The following is an 18678-nucleotide window of genomic DNA, read 5'->3' on the forward strand; positions in this document are numbered from 1 at the left end:
TACAAATATCATTTTACATCTGGAAGACTTCATTGAAGACGACATTTCGTGTGAATTTTCTCTCGTCGTTGAGTAGATGGCCTTGCTTGGGGCTCTGTTAGATGCCCACTTCCACCCGTTTGGGATTGCGGGGTCGAGATAAGGCGACACGGAGCTGCTGGTCGTGCCAGAAGACCGCCGCTGTCTGCTGATCGATACCAACGTGATCGATACCAACGTGATCGATGATCGTCTGCCCCTGTGCCCCTCCGTCGTCCATGCAGGGGACACGTGGAGGTTTGCAGCGCCCCCTGCGTGAAAACGACGGAAGGCGTTCATCATATTCATCCACAGATACAAGTTGGGCGTTTTATATTAATAATAATACTACTGGTAGGAACCTCCTGGTTACACCAGCCCACAGGGGATTATTGTGTCCGTCCGTCCGTCGTGCATCCAAAAATGGGAGGGGTGGGGCTGGGTGGAGAGGGGAGGGTGGGGAGGGGCTGGGTGGGGAGGGTCTGGCTGGGTGGGGAGGGTGGGGAGGGGCTGGGTGGGGAGGGTGGGGCTGGGTGGGAGGTGGGAGGGGTGGGGCTGGGTGGGGAGGGAGGGGCTGGGTGGGGAGGGTGGGGCTGGGTGGGAAGGGTGGGGGTGGGGCTGGGTGGAGAGGGGAGGGTGGGTGGGTGTGGGAGGGGCTGGGTGGGGAGGGGCTGGGTGGAGAGGGGTGGGGCTGGGTGGGGAGGGGCTGGTCACCCCGTGGTGCCCTTATAAAACTCAACGTTTCACCTACTCACGCCAGCTTGTGCCCGCCCTCACAGTCGGGCATATTTGCGGAATACACCACGCCGCCGTTGACCCTGCAGGCCATTGACCGAGCAAGCCGACGTTCCTACCAGCTCCCTCCGCAGGAATGTGTTTATATTAAATTCCCTTTTAGTGACGTCATCGCTCTATTTAAAGGGAGGTTGATGAAGAGTCGGGAGGTTGATGAAGAGTCGGGAGGTTGATAATCGCGCGGTGGCGTCACGACGTTTAGCAAACAACGCGAGGGCAGCCATGACGTCATCGGGTAATTATTACGTTAGTGACGCAATCGCCTTGCGTTCAGGTAAGGTCGGGGGAGTTGACAATCGCAATGACGTCACCGCGCCGTCGCGTTGCCGGAGGGGGGGTGTGAAAAACGTCACTGCGTCGTGAGCGTGGTGACGTCATCATGCCGGGGCGGCCGACGACGCGGTGACGTCACCGCGCAGGGGCAAGCCGACGACGCGGTGATGTCACCGCGCAGGGGCAAGCCGACGACGCGGTGACGTCACCGCGCAGGGGCAAGCCGACGAGGCGGTGACGTCATCACGTCGCCCGCGGTTGAACTTGCAAGAGCGGAGTGGTAGCGAGGATGGCGGCGGCCCCGGAGCTCGACTTCGTGGTGCGCAAGGCGCACGGCCTCGCGGGCCGCGACCCGTGGGCGGCCAAGGCGTGGCTACTCACGGCGAGAACCATCTACCCCGGGGACTTCGCCATTCAGGTAAACGGGGGGACAGCGAGCGAGCGAGAGAGAGAGCGCTCAGGGGAGGGGCAGGCCTTGCCGCAGTGTTGACACGCAGGCCTCCATTCATTCATTCACTCGCTCGCTCGCTCTGTCGTTCACGACTTCACTCATTCGTGCAGTCAGAGCGAAGTCGCTCATTGGGCCGTGTTCGTCCTGTTGGTGGAGGAGAGTTGCGGCGGGTGTTGTGTGCACGGTGCGCTTGGCCTGGTTCGTGTTTGTTGATGTTTGAGTGATTTGTTTACATTTCTTGTACGCTGCTGCACCGCTGTTACATGTTTGTGTTGTTTGTTGTTGTAACGTTCTGGACCACGTGCCCCCTACTGGACTTCTGTGAGGGAAAAAAGAGCTGTATTGTTCATCGGATTCCTCGTGCAGTGTAAATAAATAAATATTCTGACTCCAGTCCATTACCCGGGCACACCACATCCAGTATCCCACCGTGGGCTCTGCCACGTGGTCACGTGCCACCACCTCCAGGTTCGCAGCGATACATTGACATATTTAGTGAGGAAAATAAGCCTCGGTTAGTAACCTACTTGCTGTACTGCTGTACTGTGTCCTTACCACCCTCCACCACGCTCCCCACCCCCCACCTCTAGTTTGAAATGTATCTTCTGGAGAAGAATGCTCAGCGAGCGACGGACGCGGCGCGGCTGCTGTGCGAGATGTGAGTACGATGGCTGGGAGATGTTGACTACCTCGCCTGGTGCACAGGAGGTCGTGGGTCACATCCTGACTGACGCCTGCTGCTCTATAATGTCTCATCATCATCACGGTGGCTAGGAGATGTTGACTACCTCGCCTGGTGCACAGGAGGTCGTGGGTCACATCCTGACTGACGCCTGCTGCTCTATAATGTCTCATCATCATCACGGTGGCTAGGAGATGTTGACTACCTCGCCTGGTGCACAGGAGGTCGTGGGTCACATCCTGACCTGACGCCTGCTGCTCTATAATGTCTCTCATCATCATCACGGTGGCTGGGAGATGTTGACTACCTCGCCTGGTGCACAGGAGGTCGTGGGTCACATCCTGACCCTGACGCCTGCTGCTCTATAATGTCTCTGTCATCATCATCATCATCACGGTGGCTAGGAGATGTTGACTACCTCGCCTGGTGCACAGGAGGTCGTGGGTTACATCCTGACCCTGACGCCTGCTGCTCTATAATGTCTCATCATCATCACGGTGGCTGGGAGATGTTGACTACCTCGCCTGGTGCACAGGAGGTCGTGGGTCACATCCTGACCCTGACGCCTGCTGCTCTATAATGTCTCTGTCATCATCATCATCACGGTGGCTAGGAGATGTTGGCTAACTCGCCTGGTGCACAGGAGGTCGTGGGTCACATCCTGACTGACGCCTGCTGCTCTATAATGTCTCATCATCATCACGGTGGCTAGGAGATGTTGACTACCTCGCCTGGTGCACATGAGGTCGTGGGTCACATCCTGACCCTGACGCCTGCTGCTCTATAATGTCTCTGTCATCATCATCATCACGGTGGCTAGGAGATGTTGACTACCTCGCCTGGTGCACAGGAGGTCGTGGGTTACATCCTGACTCTGACGCCTGCTGCTGTATATTTGGAGTTTGCGTGTCTCTTTCTCATCATCATCATGGTGGCTGGGAGATGTTAACTACCTGGCCTGGTATGCAGGAAGTCGATGCCTGCTGTATATTTGTAGTTTGTATGATCTCTCCCCGTGCAGAGTGTGAGTGAGTTTGTGGGGTTTAGGGTCGCAGTAGTGTAGCGGTTAGCGCGCTGCTCTACGAACCGGGCGACACGAGTTGTGATGATTATCTAAACCAGTCCTGGGTCTCCCCTGGGTCGACTCGGCCTCAAATGAGTACCTGGTGGAGTGTGTAAACATCGCCACGAGAGACAAAGGCGGCCGGGCGTGGTGCTGGCCACCCATCCCCTCGTGTGCCGTGCCGGCCTTCTTAGGTGCTCGCTAAACAGCACTTGACCCCACAGACTTTATAAGGCTATCCGGTGCATCTTTGTCTTTGCAGGTTTGTGCAGTTCCCAGAAAAGCCTCCGCTGTGGAGAGAAATCAACTGCATCACCTCCGCTCTGCGTGCAGAAAATCCCGACGCTCAGACACAGTTCTTGCGCTGTGGGTTCACGCACTGCCCGACACGCACGCACAGCCACTCAGCACACCGCTGCATCAACACAGGCAGCAGCAGCAGCTCCTGGGAGTCATCGTTCACAGATTCCACCGTTGTTTGGAATCAGCGTGGACGGTTCCCAGGGGCGGACTATGCAGCAGTGGGCACTGGTGCCTCTGCCGTGCTGATGAGTCCTAAGTAAGGGTGAAAGCGGGCCGCAGTTTGTCTATCGCTGCGTCGCTGTCGGGTCCACAGGTGCTCGCATTTATTTTTGATCATGACCTTCGAAGAGACGACCACAATGCAGTTCTTCAGGAGCTGTTGATGATCTCGTGTAGAATGCACAAAGGCCGAGTGCTTTTCACACGCTGTGTGCGTTGTGTGCAATAGCAACAACAGCAGCAGTCGCAGCAGCAACATAATTAGCGGGACCAGTAGCAATATTATCAGAATCGTAAGCAGCAGCAGTGATAGCAGCGGCAGTATGAGTCGCAAAGCAACAACACAAGTGGCAGTAGGGAGAAGCAGTGGTAACAGCAGGAGTAGCAGCAGCAGCAACAGTGCCAGGAGTGCAACATGCACTCACAGTCGGCAGAGGAGCAGTGAATATAACATGGCTCTTGTATTAGCGCTGTGAGCAGCAGTGTTTTGAGTGTCTAATGGCACCAGTGTGACGCTGCCTTCATGCAGCAGTGGCTAGATAACGGCCGTGTCGTGTGCGCGCTCCGGGCAGGTGTGTTCGAGTGCCTGCCCGCCCCCGTGCAGTGCGACGTGCTGTACAAGTCGGCGGAGCAGCAGTACGGCGCGCTGCAGCAGGCCGAAGCGGTGATGCTGCTGCTGCGACGCTTCCCCGACGCCGTCGTGCAGCACGGGGTCAGTCTCGGCGGCGGCGCCGATTGCTCCGGAGGGGGCTCGTTGCATACAGAGACAAAGATCCTCCTCCCTCCGTATAGCCTCAACAGCTTGTTGGGGCAAGTGCCGTTAGGGAGTAGCAGCACCTGTGAAGGGTGGCGCTGTGGCACACGAGGGGGGTGGGTGGGTGGCCAACACCACGCCCGGCCGCCTTTGTCTCTCCAGTGCTGATGTTTACACCGGGTATTCATTTAAGGCTGCATAGTCGACTCGGGAGAGAGCCGGGACTCCATCTGATGTCGCTCGCCACTGATCTCGATGGCCGTGGTGAGGAATAGAAACGCCTCCACGTGGAACTCAATAACGCAGATGCGTCACACGCTACTTGGTGCGCTAACCGCTGCGCCACCGCTCCCCACCACACAGGCAAAGATCCCTCCGCATATCCTTTAACAGGCTGTTGGGGTAAGTGCTGTTAGCGAGTAGCAGCACCTGTGAAGGGTGGCGCTGTGGCACACGAAGGGGTGGGTGGCCAGCACCACGCCCGGCCACCTGTCCTGTTACGTACATTTACATAGCATATATACTTATTGTCTTACCTCAAACCTCCTATATGCACGGTTCACTACATAAGGTGCGAAAGAAGTTCTACGCAAATGAAGGGTTGCTCACCACCCAGCCATCGGGAAGCTGAATGCCACGCAAGCGGTAATACGGCAAGTGGCCCAGACTAACATGACGGCTTTTTAAACCCAGAAAATACTGCGACGGTGTACGGTAGAGATCCCGTGATGTCGTTGGCAGGAGCAGGCCATCGTGTGCCGGGCAGTCACGAATCTACATTTGCCCCTGGCTGCGAAATCTTGGCAGCACCCTCCTGAAGAAGAGTCCAATTATCAGTCGTACTGCTACGGAAAATATTCTCGAGTTTCCTGGCTGGCTACTGGCTGGGCTCCTCTGCACCCCAACAGTAACTCTGTTGTTGTTGTTGTTAGTGGCTGCTGCGGGCTGTTGCTACCGGAACTAGCTGGGTAACTGCCTATGTGGGATTTTCCTCGTGGCAAATAAACACCGAGTTGAATTGAAATGGTGGAAGAGGTTCGCAAGCCGTAACATTTCTAGCAATTCCGTAGGAGTGGGAGTAGTGAACATAGAACACGACACGGGGCATACAAAAGCTTTAAAATCCTAGAGTCTATGGGCCTCTGCCTGAGTCTATGGGTCTCTTCGTGAGTCTGTGTCTCTGCCTGAGTCTATGGGTCTTTGTGCGAGTCTATGGGTGTCCAATGTGGAGGGTTAGGATAACAAACAACACTGGTGATGATTACCTGAACCGGTCCTGGGCCTCCCTTAGATCGACTCAGCTTCAAATGAGTACCTGGTGCGATGTGTAAACATCGTCACTAGGGAAACAAAGGCGGCCGGGCGTGGTATTGGCCACCCATCCCCTTCGTGTGCCGTGCCGGCATTCATAGGTGCTACTCACTAACAGCACTTGCCCCTACACTCTGTTAAGTCTACACGGGGCATCTTTGTCTTGTCTTTGTGCCTCCAGGTGAAACTCGCCGAGACGCTGCTGGACTCCGAGAAGCAGGAAGGGCAAAACTCGCCCACCGGCTGTTTCCGAAAGCTCTTCGGTAACCACCGTCAACATTTTCTCCATTTCTCATTTTTCCCGAACTTCATTCGGATTGCGCTCTCCGCGGCGGGTCCCCGGATTAGAGTCTCCGTTGGGGAGTCTCGCGGAGGGCAGGCGCTGGGAGCTTGGTGACTCGTCCCGAGACCTCCGGTCGAGATGAAAGACTCCGATTCTTGGATGCGTCGGCCTATGCGTGTGTTCGACAAAAGGAGCTCGTGGAGGCGGAATATCGCAGACCCACTCCCGAGATCCCTTTCAAGTGACTTGCGGTGCATGCTGGAGTGCGCTCAACTTGTTGTTTTTGCCGCGTGCAGTGTGCGAGCTGTTGCCCGTGATCTTGGGCAACCCGGACGTGTGCCTCCCTCGCCCGCTGCTCTACAAGTACCTGCTCAAGGCAGCAGAGTTCTACATCACCACCACGACGCGCACCAACCTGGGCGACTCTCCGCACCCCGGTAAGCAGCCAGGGTCTACCCACTGCTGGACGAATGTCTCCACGAGCCGTCGCGATTCTTGCGATACGGCAATCCGTTGAGCCGAGTTCGTCGCTCCATCTCCGTGGTGGACGTACCCACACAGCTGTCAGCCGCCTTCCTTTGCCTGCCACTCTGTCATGCGTCTCGATCTCACCGGCCATCGTTGTCGGGAAGCTGCCTGCTGCTAGTGACGATGTGAACGTTAGGTCTTGTGACGATAGCGATTCCATTGATGCTGATGATGAGGTTGATATTACTACTACTGCTGCTGATGCTGCTAGTGAAGCTGATGTTACTGATGTTGATAATTCAACTGTTGCTGCTGCTCGTGATGCTGATGATTCGACTGTTGCTGATTGTGCTACGAGTGGTGTTGCTACAGCTGATGCTGCTGATGCTGCTGATGCTGCTATTGGTGCTCCTGCTGCACATTACATCGGGGCTGCTGTTGATCATGCTACTAATAATACTGCTGCTGGTGATGCTGATGCTGCTGATGCTGCTGCTACTGCTGCACGTCCTGATGTTCCCAGTGGTCCCGGACTGCGGCGTGGTGGAGACTTGGTCCCGTCTCACTCAGCTGCTTCACACCATCGGCTCTCGCTGCGACTGGCAGACCGACCGCCCAAACCGGTGAGCCTGGGCAGCCGGCAAAGTGTCAACCCCCCCCCTCCCCTCCCCAGAGAGAGTCGCTAGAACACCTTGGTGCCTTGTCTGGTTGCGTAGCAACTCGGCATCCCAGACCCGGCCATTGTGAACCCGCTGAGAGAGACACGCGGACTGAGAATCTGGAATCCCGCGGGCATTCTGCACCCCGATGGGACAGTCCGATGCCCTCGCCCCTCCTATTTTATTTTCTACAGTAGCTGAGAACCGGCCCAAATGCTCAAACGCCAAAGCGGCCAGCAGCAAACAGCGCTATCGAAGGAGTAGATACAAGAGTTTGTGACGAAGCAATCCTTCTCACCTTGAATTGAGCGAGGTTGTTATGAGAGCTTGGGAAGAGGGACGACGATGACGACGACGACGAAGATGATGACGACGACGGGAGGAGGGAATTCCACGGTGGAGCAGCGCGAGGCAAGAAGCGGATTGAGAAGTGATCTTCGGTGTGGTGAACGAGCGAGCGAGTGGCCGTGTGGGAGGTCGGACGAGTAAAGAATCCTCCGATTGGCACGGTGGGCTACGTAGGGTGCAAAGGAAGTGCAAGATACGTACACGTGTGTTGTTGTTGTGGCCTGCAATACGGTGGCTGTGTGAGTGAGCCAGTAGGTTTTTTGTATGTTGAAATCAGCTTGTCAATCTAGATGACGGTTTAAAGGTGCATAGCTCCAGTGGCTTCCTAATATCGGAAAGAAGAGCGTTCCAGACGGCCGCAGAAGCGCGTCTGAAAGCGCGGCGCGATGCGGTGACCGCCGTCTTTATTGGACGGGTAGCCAAAAGCCGCTGCTGCTGCTGCTGCTGCTGCTGCTGCTGCTGCTGCTGCTGCTGCGAGGATGACCGGAGCTTGCGTGACGGTGGTTTATGCTCCTTGACGAGATCAGCAAAGTTATTGTGGTTCATTCGTGGCAAGCGCTTTGTGGCTAATGAGCATGACCTGATAGGCCAGTGTGTGTGGCCGAGCGAGTGGGTGAGTGAGTGGGCGAGCGAGTGGGTATTGAACTTATTTCGCACCGTACGTAGCCTACTGCTCTAATTGGAGATGCGAGGGGGGCGAGTGGGTGTCTGTGTGAGTGCGTGTGTTGGTGGGTGAGTTGGTGAGTGGGTGACTTGGTGAGTGGGTGACTTGGTGAGTGGGTGACTTGGTGAGTGGGTGACTTGGTGAGTGAGTGCGTGAGTGAGTGAGTGCGTGAGTGAGTGCGTGAGTGTGTGCGTGAGTGAGTGCATGAGTTGGTGAGTGAGTTTTTTTGCGACCTGCAAATGTGGCTGTGGTCGAACGCAACTACGGGGATGAGACGAAGCAGTCCTGCTTCAGGCAAGGGGCCCCCACGTGTGGACGGGAGAGCGTGCGCGCCTGAGCCCCTGCCGTCGCGACGGGCGCTCCAGGCCGTGTGGGGAGGTGCTGCAGCGCGTGCGGGAGGCGTCGCGCTACGTCACCGGCGGGGAGGACGAGGCGCAGAGGAACCTGCGGCAGCAGGTGGTGATGACCGCCGCCATCCTCTTCTTCCGCCACGCTCACGGCTACCTGAGCAGCGTCACGCCCACGCTTTTCTCGGGTGCGTATGTGCGTGCCCGTGTGCGTTTGCGCGCGCGTGTGTGTGCGTGTGTGCGTGTATACTTCACGTGGCGTCCTCAAGGTGCTCTTGGCCTGGCACAAGTGTCGTGGTGACGTCACCGCCACTTAGTGGCGAATGGCGGTTGTTGTGCGTGCACGTTCGTGTGTGTGCGTATGTATACGTTCACGTGCGTCGTGTGTGTACCTGCGTGTACGTTCGTGTGTGTGGGGAGTGATAGTGGGAGTGAGCGGTGGTGTAGCGGTTAGCGCGCTCCGCTACGAACCTGGTGACCTGGGTTCGATTCCCGCTCACGGCCAACACCAGCAGTGACGATTGCCTGAACCCGTAGCGCGCCTCCCTCAGGTCGACTCGGCCTCAAATGAGTATCTTGTGCGGCCACCCACCCCCTTCGTGTGCCATACCGGCCTTTCCTAGGGTGCTACTCGCGAATGCCACTTGCCCCAAAAAAGTCTGTTGCGAAGCTGTACGGGGGATCTTTGTCTTTGTGTGCCGCGTGCAGGCGTGAGCGGGGTGGGCGGGCTGGTGCTGCTGGAGGAGCTCTCTCAACTGTTTGTGAGCGGCGAGGCCGACCGCGCCAAGCACGGCGGCGGCAGCGGCAGCAGCAAGCGGCGCAAGCTGGAGGAGGGCGGCCAGGCAGGGACCTCACCGCTCGCTCGACGCGCCCCTGTCCTACACCGTCGTACCACGAGTTGGCTGCTATAAATGCGCCATGCGGCTGTTTTTCAGAAGCGACGTGGCCACAAATTATAGCCGAACGAAGTGGCTTGTCGCGTGGAAATCTATAGCAGCAGCCAAACACTCTTAAATGCGCGACGTTGAGTCTAAATGTGGAGGGGGAAAAACCGGAGGACCCGGAGACAAATCCACGCAACCACAGAGAGAGAGAGAGACACGCAAACTGAAAATATACAGCAGCAGGCGTCGGGGTCGGGATGGAACCCACGACCTCCTGCGTATCAGGCGAGGTAGTTAACGTCTCGCCACCACGGATGCGTGACGTGTGGCACCTGACTATATGGTAGTCGTAGTAGTGATAACATAATTACTTACCCAGGAATGCCACACACTCTGCTTCTCCAAAGATCCACCCGTGGCGAGTGACTCTTGTTCGGGAGGGCCCTGCCTGTGTCTCTCGCTGTCACAGGTGGAGGCGGTAAGGGTGGATGAACCGCGATTTTCACCGAGCGCTAACCGGCGTGCGTGCGTGTGTGCGCGTGCCGCCGCTGTCTCCCCGGCAGAGCGCGGAGGAGGAGTACTACCGCAGCCGGCACGTGGCGGTGCCGAGCGGGCTGCTGCCCGGCGCGGCGGGCCCGGCGAGCGCCGCCGACGTGCTGGAGAGCTTTCGCATCGCACGCGAGGCCTGGGACGTGCTGCACGCTCACCCGGCACTCGAGAAGGGTGCGCGCACGCGTGGGCGTGTGTGTGTGTGCCTGTGTGTGTGCACGCGTGTGTGCGTTCATGGAGCGGTAGTGTAGCGGTTAGCGCGCTGCACTACGAACCTGGCGACCTGGGTTCGATTCCCGCTTACGGCAAACACCAGTGACGATTATCTGAACCGGTCCTGGGCCTCCCCTAGGTCGACTCAGCCTCAAATGAGTACCCGGTGCGGTGTGTAAACATCGCCGCTAGGGAGACAAAGGCGGTCGGGCGTGGTGCTGGACCACCCACCCCCTCGTGTGCCGTTCCGGCCTTCATAGGTGCTACTCGCTAACAGCACTTGCCCCTACAGTCTGTTAAGGCTACACGGGGGAATCTTTGTCTTTGTGTGGGCAAGAGAGTGGCTTTGCGTGCGAGTGTATGGCGGTGATCGCGGCTGTGTGTTTGTGTAGAGTTCCTGTGGGTGCGCATGCAGTGGAGAACTGAGACATGGCCCTGGCTCCTTGCGTTCCTGTCGGACATGCTCATATACCAGGTACAGAGACAAAGATCCCCCGAGTAACCTGCACGGGCTGTTGGGGCAAGTGCCGTTAGCGAGCAGCACCACGCCCCGGCCGCCTTTCCTTCAATCTCATTTATATTTGTCGAGCACCTTCATTCGACGTGCTTGATGGCCATGGCTTACCCAACGGTGCGTGGATTGAGTAATGAGTGACGGAGATAGAGGGGTGCTTAGGGGTCACGAAAGCAGAATAGGAAGAGAATGGGGAGTGGATAAGAGGTGAGCTTTTAAAGAGGAACGGAAGGAGGTGAAGGGGAGGGACTGCTTCATGTACAAGGGCAGTGCTGAGTCTATGGGCAGCGTTGAGTCTATGGTGCAGTGTTGTGTCTATGGTGCAGTGTTGTGTCTATGGTGCAGTGTTGTGTCTATGAACAGTGCTGAGTCTATGGTGCAGTGTTGTGTCTGATCAGTGTTGAGTCTATGGTGCAGTGATGAGTCTATGATCAGTGCTGAGTCTATGATCAGTGCTGCGTCTATGGTGCAGTGTTGTGTATATGGTGCAGTGCTGAGTCTATGGTCAGTGTTGTGTATATGATCAGTGCTGAGTCTGTGATGCAGTGTTGTGTATATGATCAGCGCTGAGTCTATGGTGCAGTGCTGAGTCTATGATGCAGTGTTGTGTATATGATCAGTGCTGAGTCTGTGATCAGTGCTGAGTCTATGATGCAGTGTTGTGTATATGATCAGCGCTGAGTCTATGGGTAGTGTTGTGTATATGATCAGCGCTGAGTCTATGGTGCAGTGCTGAGTCTATGATGCAGTGTTGTGTATATGATCAGTGCTGAGTCTGTGATCAGTGCTGAGTCTATGGTTCAGTGTTGTGTCTATGGTCAGTGCTGAGTCTATGGGAAGTGTTGAGTCTATGATCAGTGTTGAGTCTATGGTGCAGTGTTGTGTCTATGGTCAGTGCTGAGTCTATGGGTAGTGTTGTGTATATGATCAGTGTTGTGTTTATGATAGTGTTGAGTCTGGGCAGTGCTGCTCATTGTAGAGGGGAAGTTGATCCGAGTGGAGGGGTGCAAGTTGGGAGAAGGATCAGAAACGGGATTGGGCACAGGGAGGAGGAGGAATAGAGAGAGAGGCCGAGAGAAGATCGGGAAAGACACCGACTAGCCTCTCACCCACCCTTCACCCGCGTCGAAATGGGAGAATCCTATCGTGGATAATTATGAGACGTGCGAAAAAAAGGACTGCGGTTAAAATGAAGTGCAAGATGTAGCGCCCGTTGCTTCTCGCCCGCGGCGACGCGCGCAGGGGCAGTACCGTCACGCCATCGCCACTCTGCAGCAGCAGCAGGCCGGAGGTCAAGCCGGTGTCAAAGGTCAAGTGTGGGCAGATGCCAAGCGCGTGCTGCTCCAGATGGCGGCGTGCCACCTGGCTCTGGGTGAACACCTGGTACGCACGCGCGTGTGTGTGTGTGTGTCTGTGTGTGTGAGACGATTATCTGAACCGGTCCTGGGTCTCTCCTAGGTCGACTCGGCTTCAAGTGATTACCTGGTGCGATGTGTAATCATTGCCACTGGGGAGACAAAGGCGGTGGGGCGTGGTGCTGGCCACCCACCCCCTCGTGTGCCGTGCCCGCCTTCATAGGTGCTGCTCGCTAACAGCACTTGCTCCGACAGTCTGTTGCAAGCTATCCGGGGAGGATCTTTGTGTGTTGCGCTACCGCCTAGGATTCAACGGCACGAGACAAATCAGCTGTTCTCCTGCCCGGCCTGTGGGCATCTCTCTCGCTCCCGTGTCAGAAGATTTAGTGCGGTTTACTCGCGGGCGGTTGCGTGGCTGCCAGCTGAGGTTGAAAGTGCCCACGCGTTAGCGCTGTCCCTCTTCGGAGACGATCCGACACGGACTTCACCGTCGCGTTGAGGCTGCATTGCCGTCGGGGTACTCGGCGCAGGGAGAAAACCGGACAAATTGAATCCCACCGTGACCCACGGCCTCCGCTGGCCAGAGCCGCCCTCCCAGTGCCCCCTCGTCTCACCGCGGCCTCGCGGATCGCGATCGCTCCCTGCGCTGGCCCCGGCGTGGGCGCGACCGTTGAACGTCGCTAATCAAACGCTTCCTTCCGAGGATGAAGCCTTCGGAGGCTTCTGGCTGGACCTCAAAGACGGTGGTCACCACATCGCGAGCTTTTAGATGCACCTCTGCGGTCGTCTGGAACGCTCTTTAGGACGCCACGGAGCTATACACTTTTGAATCTGGATCGAAAGCTAATTCCTTTAAAGCTTCCTTTTGTGTTGAGTTTGTCGTCGTCCCCGCCGCAACTCCAAACAGCGCGGTTGGCTACGCACGGTGCCAAGGATGTTCATCGTACGCGCACGCATACGGAGCGCCGCGCGTGATTTTTCTTCCCCGTTTTAATGTTGCGCCCGTTGCGCAGGCGGCGTGCGAGAGGGTGCTGGAGGTGGCGCCGATCGTGGCGCCGAACGCCACGGACGTGCCCAGGCTTGCCGACGAGCCGCCGCGCGTCAAACCCAAGTTCGCCAAAGGTGCGAACGTGTCCCGCGTTTCTCGCTTTTACAAAGTCGCGGTGGCTGAGCAAAGGCCCGAAGAAGGCCCAAATTGCCAAGTGGTCTGCAAAGAAATATGTATAATTGGCACGATCACCATTGAAGGTGTCGCAGTTTGGAGTTCGTTTGTTTCTCGAATTGACTTGAGGCTGTTATTATTTATAGGAGCTTCGGGGGAGGGGGTGGGGGGTGGAAGAGACAATGAGGGGAGAGGGAATTCCGAAGTGGAGCAGTGCGAGGGAACATGCAGAAATAGAAGTGACGTGACCCGCAGTGTGGTGGGTGGGTGAGTGGGTGGGTGGGTGATTGTATTGTAACCCGCAGTGTGGTGGGTGAATGGGTGGGTGCATGAGTGGTTGGGTCAGTGAGTGGGTGCGTGAGTGGTTGGGTCAGTGAGTGGGTGGGTGAGTGGGCGGGTGATTGTGTTGTGACCCGCAGTGGGGTGAGTATGTGAGTGTGTTGTTTTGACCTGCAGTGCACGCATGCGTGTTGAACTTCTTGCGCGTCTCTGTACGTCTGCACGTGCTTGCGTCACGAGTAGCGCGTGCGTGTGTGTCGCTCGGCGTGCGTGTGCGCAGGTTCAGACCTGCAACTCGTCCCGTGCACTGACCGCGCCATCATCTCGCACGGCGTGCAGATCGTCCTCTCCTGCTTCAAGGTAAGCGGCTCGGTGGCTGACGACGGCGAGGAGGGGGGGGGGGGGGGGCGTGTGTGGGGGCACGGCTCGGGGCACGGTGTGTGGGGGGTAGCCCTTCATCCAGCGGTGGATAGAGCAAACCCGACGCTACTTGCGTGGCAACGTCAACCATCGTCGTCTTTGAATCCCCTCTCCTCGCCTCCCCCGCCAGCCGCACGCGTTCAGCGAGGTGTCGCGCGACGACCTGGCGCTGGGTCACGTGATCGTGATGCTGCAGCACGATTGGCCGAAGGGCGAGGCGCTGTTCCTGCGCGCCGTGGAGCGGATCTGCCTGCAGGGCGGCCTGCAGTACGAGAACTTCTTCAACTACGTCACCAGTATCCTCACGGCCACCGCCGTCGCCATGGAGACGGAGCCATGAAATTGGGGCACCGCGTTGGCGAGATGTTGACTACCTCGCCTGGTATGCGGCAGGTCGTGGGTTCGATCCCGATCTTGACGCCTGCTGCTGTGTATTTGAAGTTTGCGTGTCTCTCTCCCCGTGGTGGTCGTGGGTTTTCTCCGGGCCCTGCCATCTCCACCCAGACGAGACGCGATGTACAACACTCTCGCTACGGCAAGGGGCGGAGGCGCCGCGGTTAGCGCACTACGCTACAAACCATTACCACCGCCCGAATTTGATTCCCGACCACAGCTGACATGAGTGGGGAGTGATTGCCAATCTGGACCTGGGCCTCCCCCCCGCCCCCATTCGACGAACCAGCACTGACTGCACATTTAGATTCAACAGGCGTTTGAGTATTTGGCTGCTGCTATACATTTACACATGATGATGATGATTGGCTACTTCGTTGAGCTATCGTTTGTGATAGCCAGATGCCTCCGGTGGAGCTCTGTGTATATGGAGAGAGGGCTTTGCACCTTGGCACTGTGGGAGGCGAGTGGTGGGACCCCGTTAGCCATGGGCTTCAGGTGACACCTGCCGTTTGTCCAGGACGAAGAGAACCCATAACAGCAGTAAAGTCTCTTTGCATCCGGCCTGCATGAGTGCCACGGTGGCTAGGAGATGTTAACTACCTCGCCTGGTATACGGAAGGTCGTGGGTTCAATCCCGACCCTGACGCCTGCTGTAAATTTGGAGTTTGCGTGTCTCTCTCCCTGTGGTCGCGTGGATTTTTCTCCGGGTCCTCCCGTATTTGGCTGCAATACATTGCCACGCGATAAGCCACTTCATCTGTGTAGTTTTGGTTTAGATTATATCGGCACGCATGCAAGCCCTTGGCGGATTGTGGCCAATTCGTTACAGTCAATGGGACCCTTTTATTTCCATAATGAAGATGATGAAAAAAAAATACTTTAACCCTTTCTGGCAAGAACACAGGGAGCTGTGTTTAGATGTTCACACACCAAATAGACACACCTATTGCAAGGCATCATCAAGTTTGCATTAACCACACACACTTGTGGTAAAGCATGCAAACAACCACGCTTTGGTAACAATGTATCCGTTGTGCTTGAAAATGATTGGCCTCCGCCAGAGAAGGCCTCCTTTGTGGCCTTGTCTCACCGGTGCTGTCGAGCAAAAGATTCCGAAAGGCCAGAGTGGTGGGGCTGTGTGCCTATAGGGCTGTGTGCCTGTGTGCCTGTGAGCCTATAGGGCTCTGTGCCTGTGTGCTTGTGTGCCTATAGGGCTGTGTGCCTGTGAGGCTGTGTGTTTGTGAGCCTATAGGGCTGTGTGCTTGTGAGCCTATAGGGCTGTGTGCTTGTGAGCCTATAGGGCTGTGTGCCTGTGGGGCTGTGTGCTTGTGTGCCTATAGGGCTGTGTGCCTGTGTGCTTGTGAGCCTATAGGACTGTGTGCCTGTGTGCTTGTGAGTCTATAGGGTTGTGTGCCTATGTGCTTGTACTCGTCAACCGTGATTTAAAAATACAAACCGAGCGCTCACCTTTTGGAGAATTGTAATTGTTGTCGATTCAGCAAACGCATAAACACCCTCATCGGCGACAGCTCTTGCGGCCGTGCTGCCTGTTGCCTGTGGGCCTGTGGGCCTGTGCTCAGCAACTGCGAGACATTAAACGTTCCTTGACCCTGCGGCTCCCCCCCCCGCGTGAGACGTGGACATGCTGGAGGAGTTTGCGTTCCTCCGCACGCCGGAGGGCGGTCGCGTGCAGCTGGAGCTGCTGCCCAACCAGGCCGTCCTCACCAAGTGAGTGGGTGGTGGGTGGGGGAGCTGTGTGTGTGTGTGTGCACGCTACGAACCAGGCCATCATCACCAAGTGAGTGGGTGGGTGGGGGAGCTGTGTGTGTGTGTGCACGCTACGAACCAGGCCATCATCACCAAGTGAGTCGGTGGGTGGGGGAGCTGTGTGTGTGCGTGCACGCTACGAACCAGGCCATCATCACCAAGTGAGTGAGTGGGTGGTGGGTGGGTGGGGGAGCTGTGTGTGTGCACGCTACGAACCAGGCCATCATCACCAAGTGAGTGGGTGGGGGAGCTGTGTGTGTGTGCACGCTACGAACCAGGCCATCATCACCAAGTGAGTGGGTGGGTGGGGGAGCTGTGTGTGTGTGCACGCTACGAACCAGGCCATCCTCACCAAGTGAGTGGGTGGGTGGGTGGGGGAGCTGTGTGTGTGTGTGTGCACGCTACGCATCAGGCCATCCTCACCAAGTGAGTGGGTGGTGGGTGGGTGGGCTGTGTGTGTGCGCGCGCTACGAACCAGGCCATCCTCACCAAGTGAGTGGGTGGGTGGGGGAGCTGTGTGTGTGTGTGCGCGCGCACGCTACGAACCAGGCCATCCTCACCAAGTGAGTGGGTGGGTGGGGGAGCTGTGTGTGTGTGCTTGTGCGCACGCTACGAACCCGGCGACCCGAGTTCAATTCCCACTCACGATCAACAGCAGTGACGATTATCTGAATCGGTCGTGGGCCTCCCCTCGGTCGACTCAGCCTCAATTGAGTACCCGGTGCGGTGTGTAGTAAACATCGCCACGGGGGAGACAAAGGCGGCCGGGCGTGGTGCTGGCCACCTACGCCGTCGTGTGCCGGGCCAGCCGTCATAGGTGCTGCTACTCGCTAACAGCACTTGCCCCTACAGTCTGTTACAGGCTACACGGGGGAGCTTTGAACTATCCAGACGTCACAGTCGGGATGGAACCCACGACCTCCTGCATACGGTGCGAGGGAGTTAACATCTCCTAGCCACCCTTTTAGATCTCGCGCTGCATTTCAATCGGCTCTATGGACGCAGACGGCGTAAATTGCTCTCCGCGTCACGTGGGGGGGGGGGGGGGGGGGTCACGTGGGGGGGGGGGTCGCGTGTAACAACAGTCCGGCGAGTGCAGCAGCGTGGAACGAGTTCATTCGAGTGGGGAGGAGTAGGTTGGTGAACGCGAGAGACGGAGCGGAGCGGAGCGTGGTGGTGGTGGTGGTGGGGGGGGGTCCACAAGGTCTGGATTTAGGGAAACCCCCCCCCCCCCCGCGCTCTAACACGGCCGCTCCCCCCTCCTCCCCCCCCGGCTCCCCATGGCGCCCAGGCAGCAGACGGTGACTCGCGGCGTGACCAAGGGGGTGAAGGAGGACTTCCGGCTGGCCATGGAGCGCCAGGTGTCGCGCTGCGCCGAGCCTCTCTTCACCGTCCTCCACCGCTTCCTGCTCAGCGAGCGCAACCTCCTCCTGCAGGGGCTCGGCTGACCCCCCCCACTCTCCAATGTCGCCCCCCCCCTCCCCAACGTCGCCCCCCACCCCCTCCCCAACGTCGCCCCCCCCCCTCCCCAACGTCGCCCCCTCCCCAATGTCGCCCCCCCCCCTCCCCAACGTCGCCCCCCCCCCTCCCCAACGTCGCCCCCCCCCCTCCCCAACGTCGCCCCCCCCCCTCCCCAACGTCGCCCCCCCCCTCCCCAATGTCGCCCCCCCCCTCCCCAATGTCGCCCCCCCCCTCCCCAACGTCGCCCCCCCCTCCCCAACGTCGCCCCCCCCCCCTCCCCAACGTCGCCCCCCCCCCTCCCCAACGTCACCCCCCCCTCTCCCCAACGTCGCCCCCCCCCCACTGCCCAACGTCGCCCCCCCCCCTCCCCAATGTCGCCCCCCCCCCTAACGTTACCCCCCCCTAACGTTACCCCCCCACCCCAACCCCCACCCATTGCAGGAGTTTGTATTTGTCATGGTGACGTTCTAGATGTTGCTACCGTGAGATGTCTTCGTGCCGACTTGGCAACGTCCACCAATGCTGGACATCTTGGGCTGCGCCGCCGCGCGTGGCACCGCCGTGTCTATCGTGGGGGGGGGGGTGATTGTTTGACCATACTTCACCACGCTGGTCAGTGCTGGTTAGTGGAATGGGGGCGGGGGAGGCCCTGGCCCAGACCGGCTATCGCTCGCCGCCGATGTCAGCCGTGGGCGGGAATCGCCGGGCGGTGTCAAGGGTTTGTGGCGTGGTGCACTAACCACTGCCCCCGTGCCGTTGGGAGTGTTGTACATTGTGTCTCGTGTGGGCTGGGACATGGTAGGGCCCGGAGAAAACCCACGAATGTGAGAAGACTCGCTTTGTCTTGTATCAACTGCATTGTAAAGTAAACGTTGGTTGTCTGCCTTATTGCCGTGGGTCTCTGTCAACATTTCAGCGTCTGTGAGATGTGTAGTGGTTGCAGGAATTTTCGCGATTGTGGACGAGTGGCAGGGTGGATGAGTGGTTGAATGGATAGGTGGATGAGCGAGTGAGTGGTTGAGTGGCTGGGTTGGTGGATG

The 18678-nt window shown here is 57.9% G+C and overlaps 1 protein-coding gene across 1 annotated transcript; it reads left to right on the top strand.

Annotated features, from left to right (window-relative positions):
- Positions 1–1345: 1345 nt before the first annotated feature.
- On the top strand, positions 1346–17672 carry LOC133357907 (integrator complex subunit 10-like). The gene is made up of 17 exons (XM_061576081.1): positions 1346–1504; positions 2128–2195; positions 3545–3648; positions 4377–4516; positions 6051–6132; positions 6449–6589; positions 7144–7243; positions 8657–8826; positions 9347–9480; positions 10086–10245; positions 10677–10759; positions 12041–12181; positions 13167–13275; positions 13875–13954; positions 14145–14310; positions 16045–16138; positions 17469–17672. Exons 1-17 carry the CDS (start codon positions 1376–1378, stop codon positions 17623–17625), a joined length of 2058 nt encoding a protein of 685 aa, XP_061432065.1. The 5' UTR covers positions 1346–1375; the 3' UTR covers positions 17626–17672.
- Positions 17673–18678: the final 1006 nt, after the last annotated feature.

The sequence above is a fragment of the Lethenteron reissneri genome, chromosome 60 (assembly GCF_015708825.2).
Source record: "Lethenteron reissneri isolate LAM-NWPU_2019-01 chromosome 60, ASM1570882v1, whole genome shotgun sequence".
Taxonomy (NCBI): domain Eukaryota; kingdom Metazoa; phylum Chordata; class Hyperoartia; order Petromyzontiformes; family Petromyzontidae; genus Lethenteron; species Lethenteron reissneri.

Bases quoted from the DNA above. Each gene is read 5' to 3' on its own strand.
- LOC133357907 (XM_061576081.1), top strand. From the start codon at position 1,376: ATGGCGGCGGCCCCGGAGCTCGACTTCGTGGTGCGCAAGGCGCACGGC. The intron at 10,246-10,676 runs GTGCGCGCACGC...GTGTTTGTGTAG, and splicing joins TCACCCGGCACTCGAGAAGG to AGTTCCTGTGGGTGCGCATG. The intron at 16,139-17,468 runs GTGAGTGGGTGG...CATGGCGCCCAG, and splicing joins AACCAGGCCGTCCTCACCAA to GCAGCAGACGGTGACTCGCG.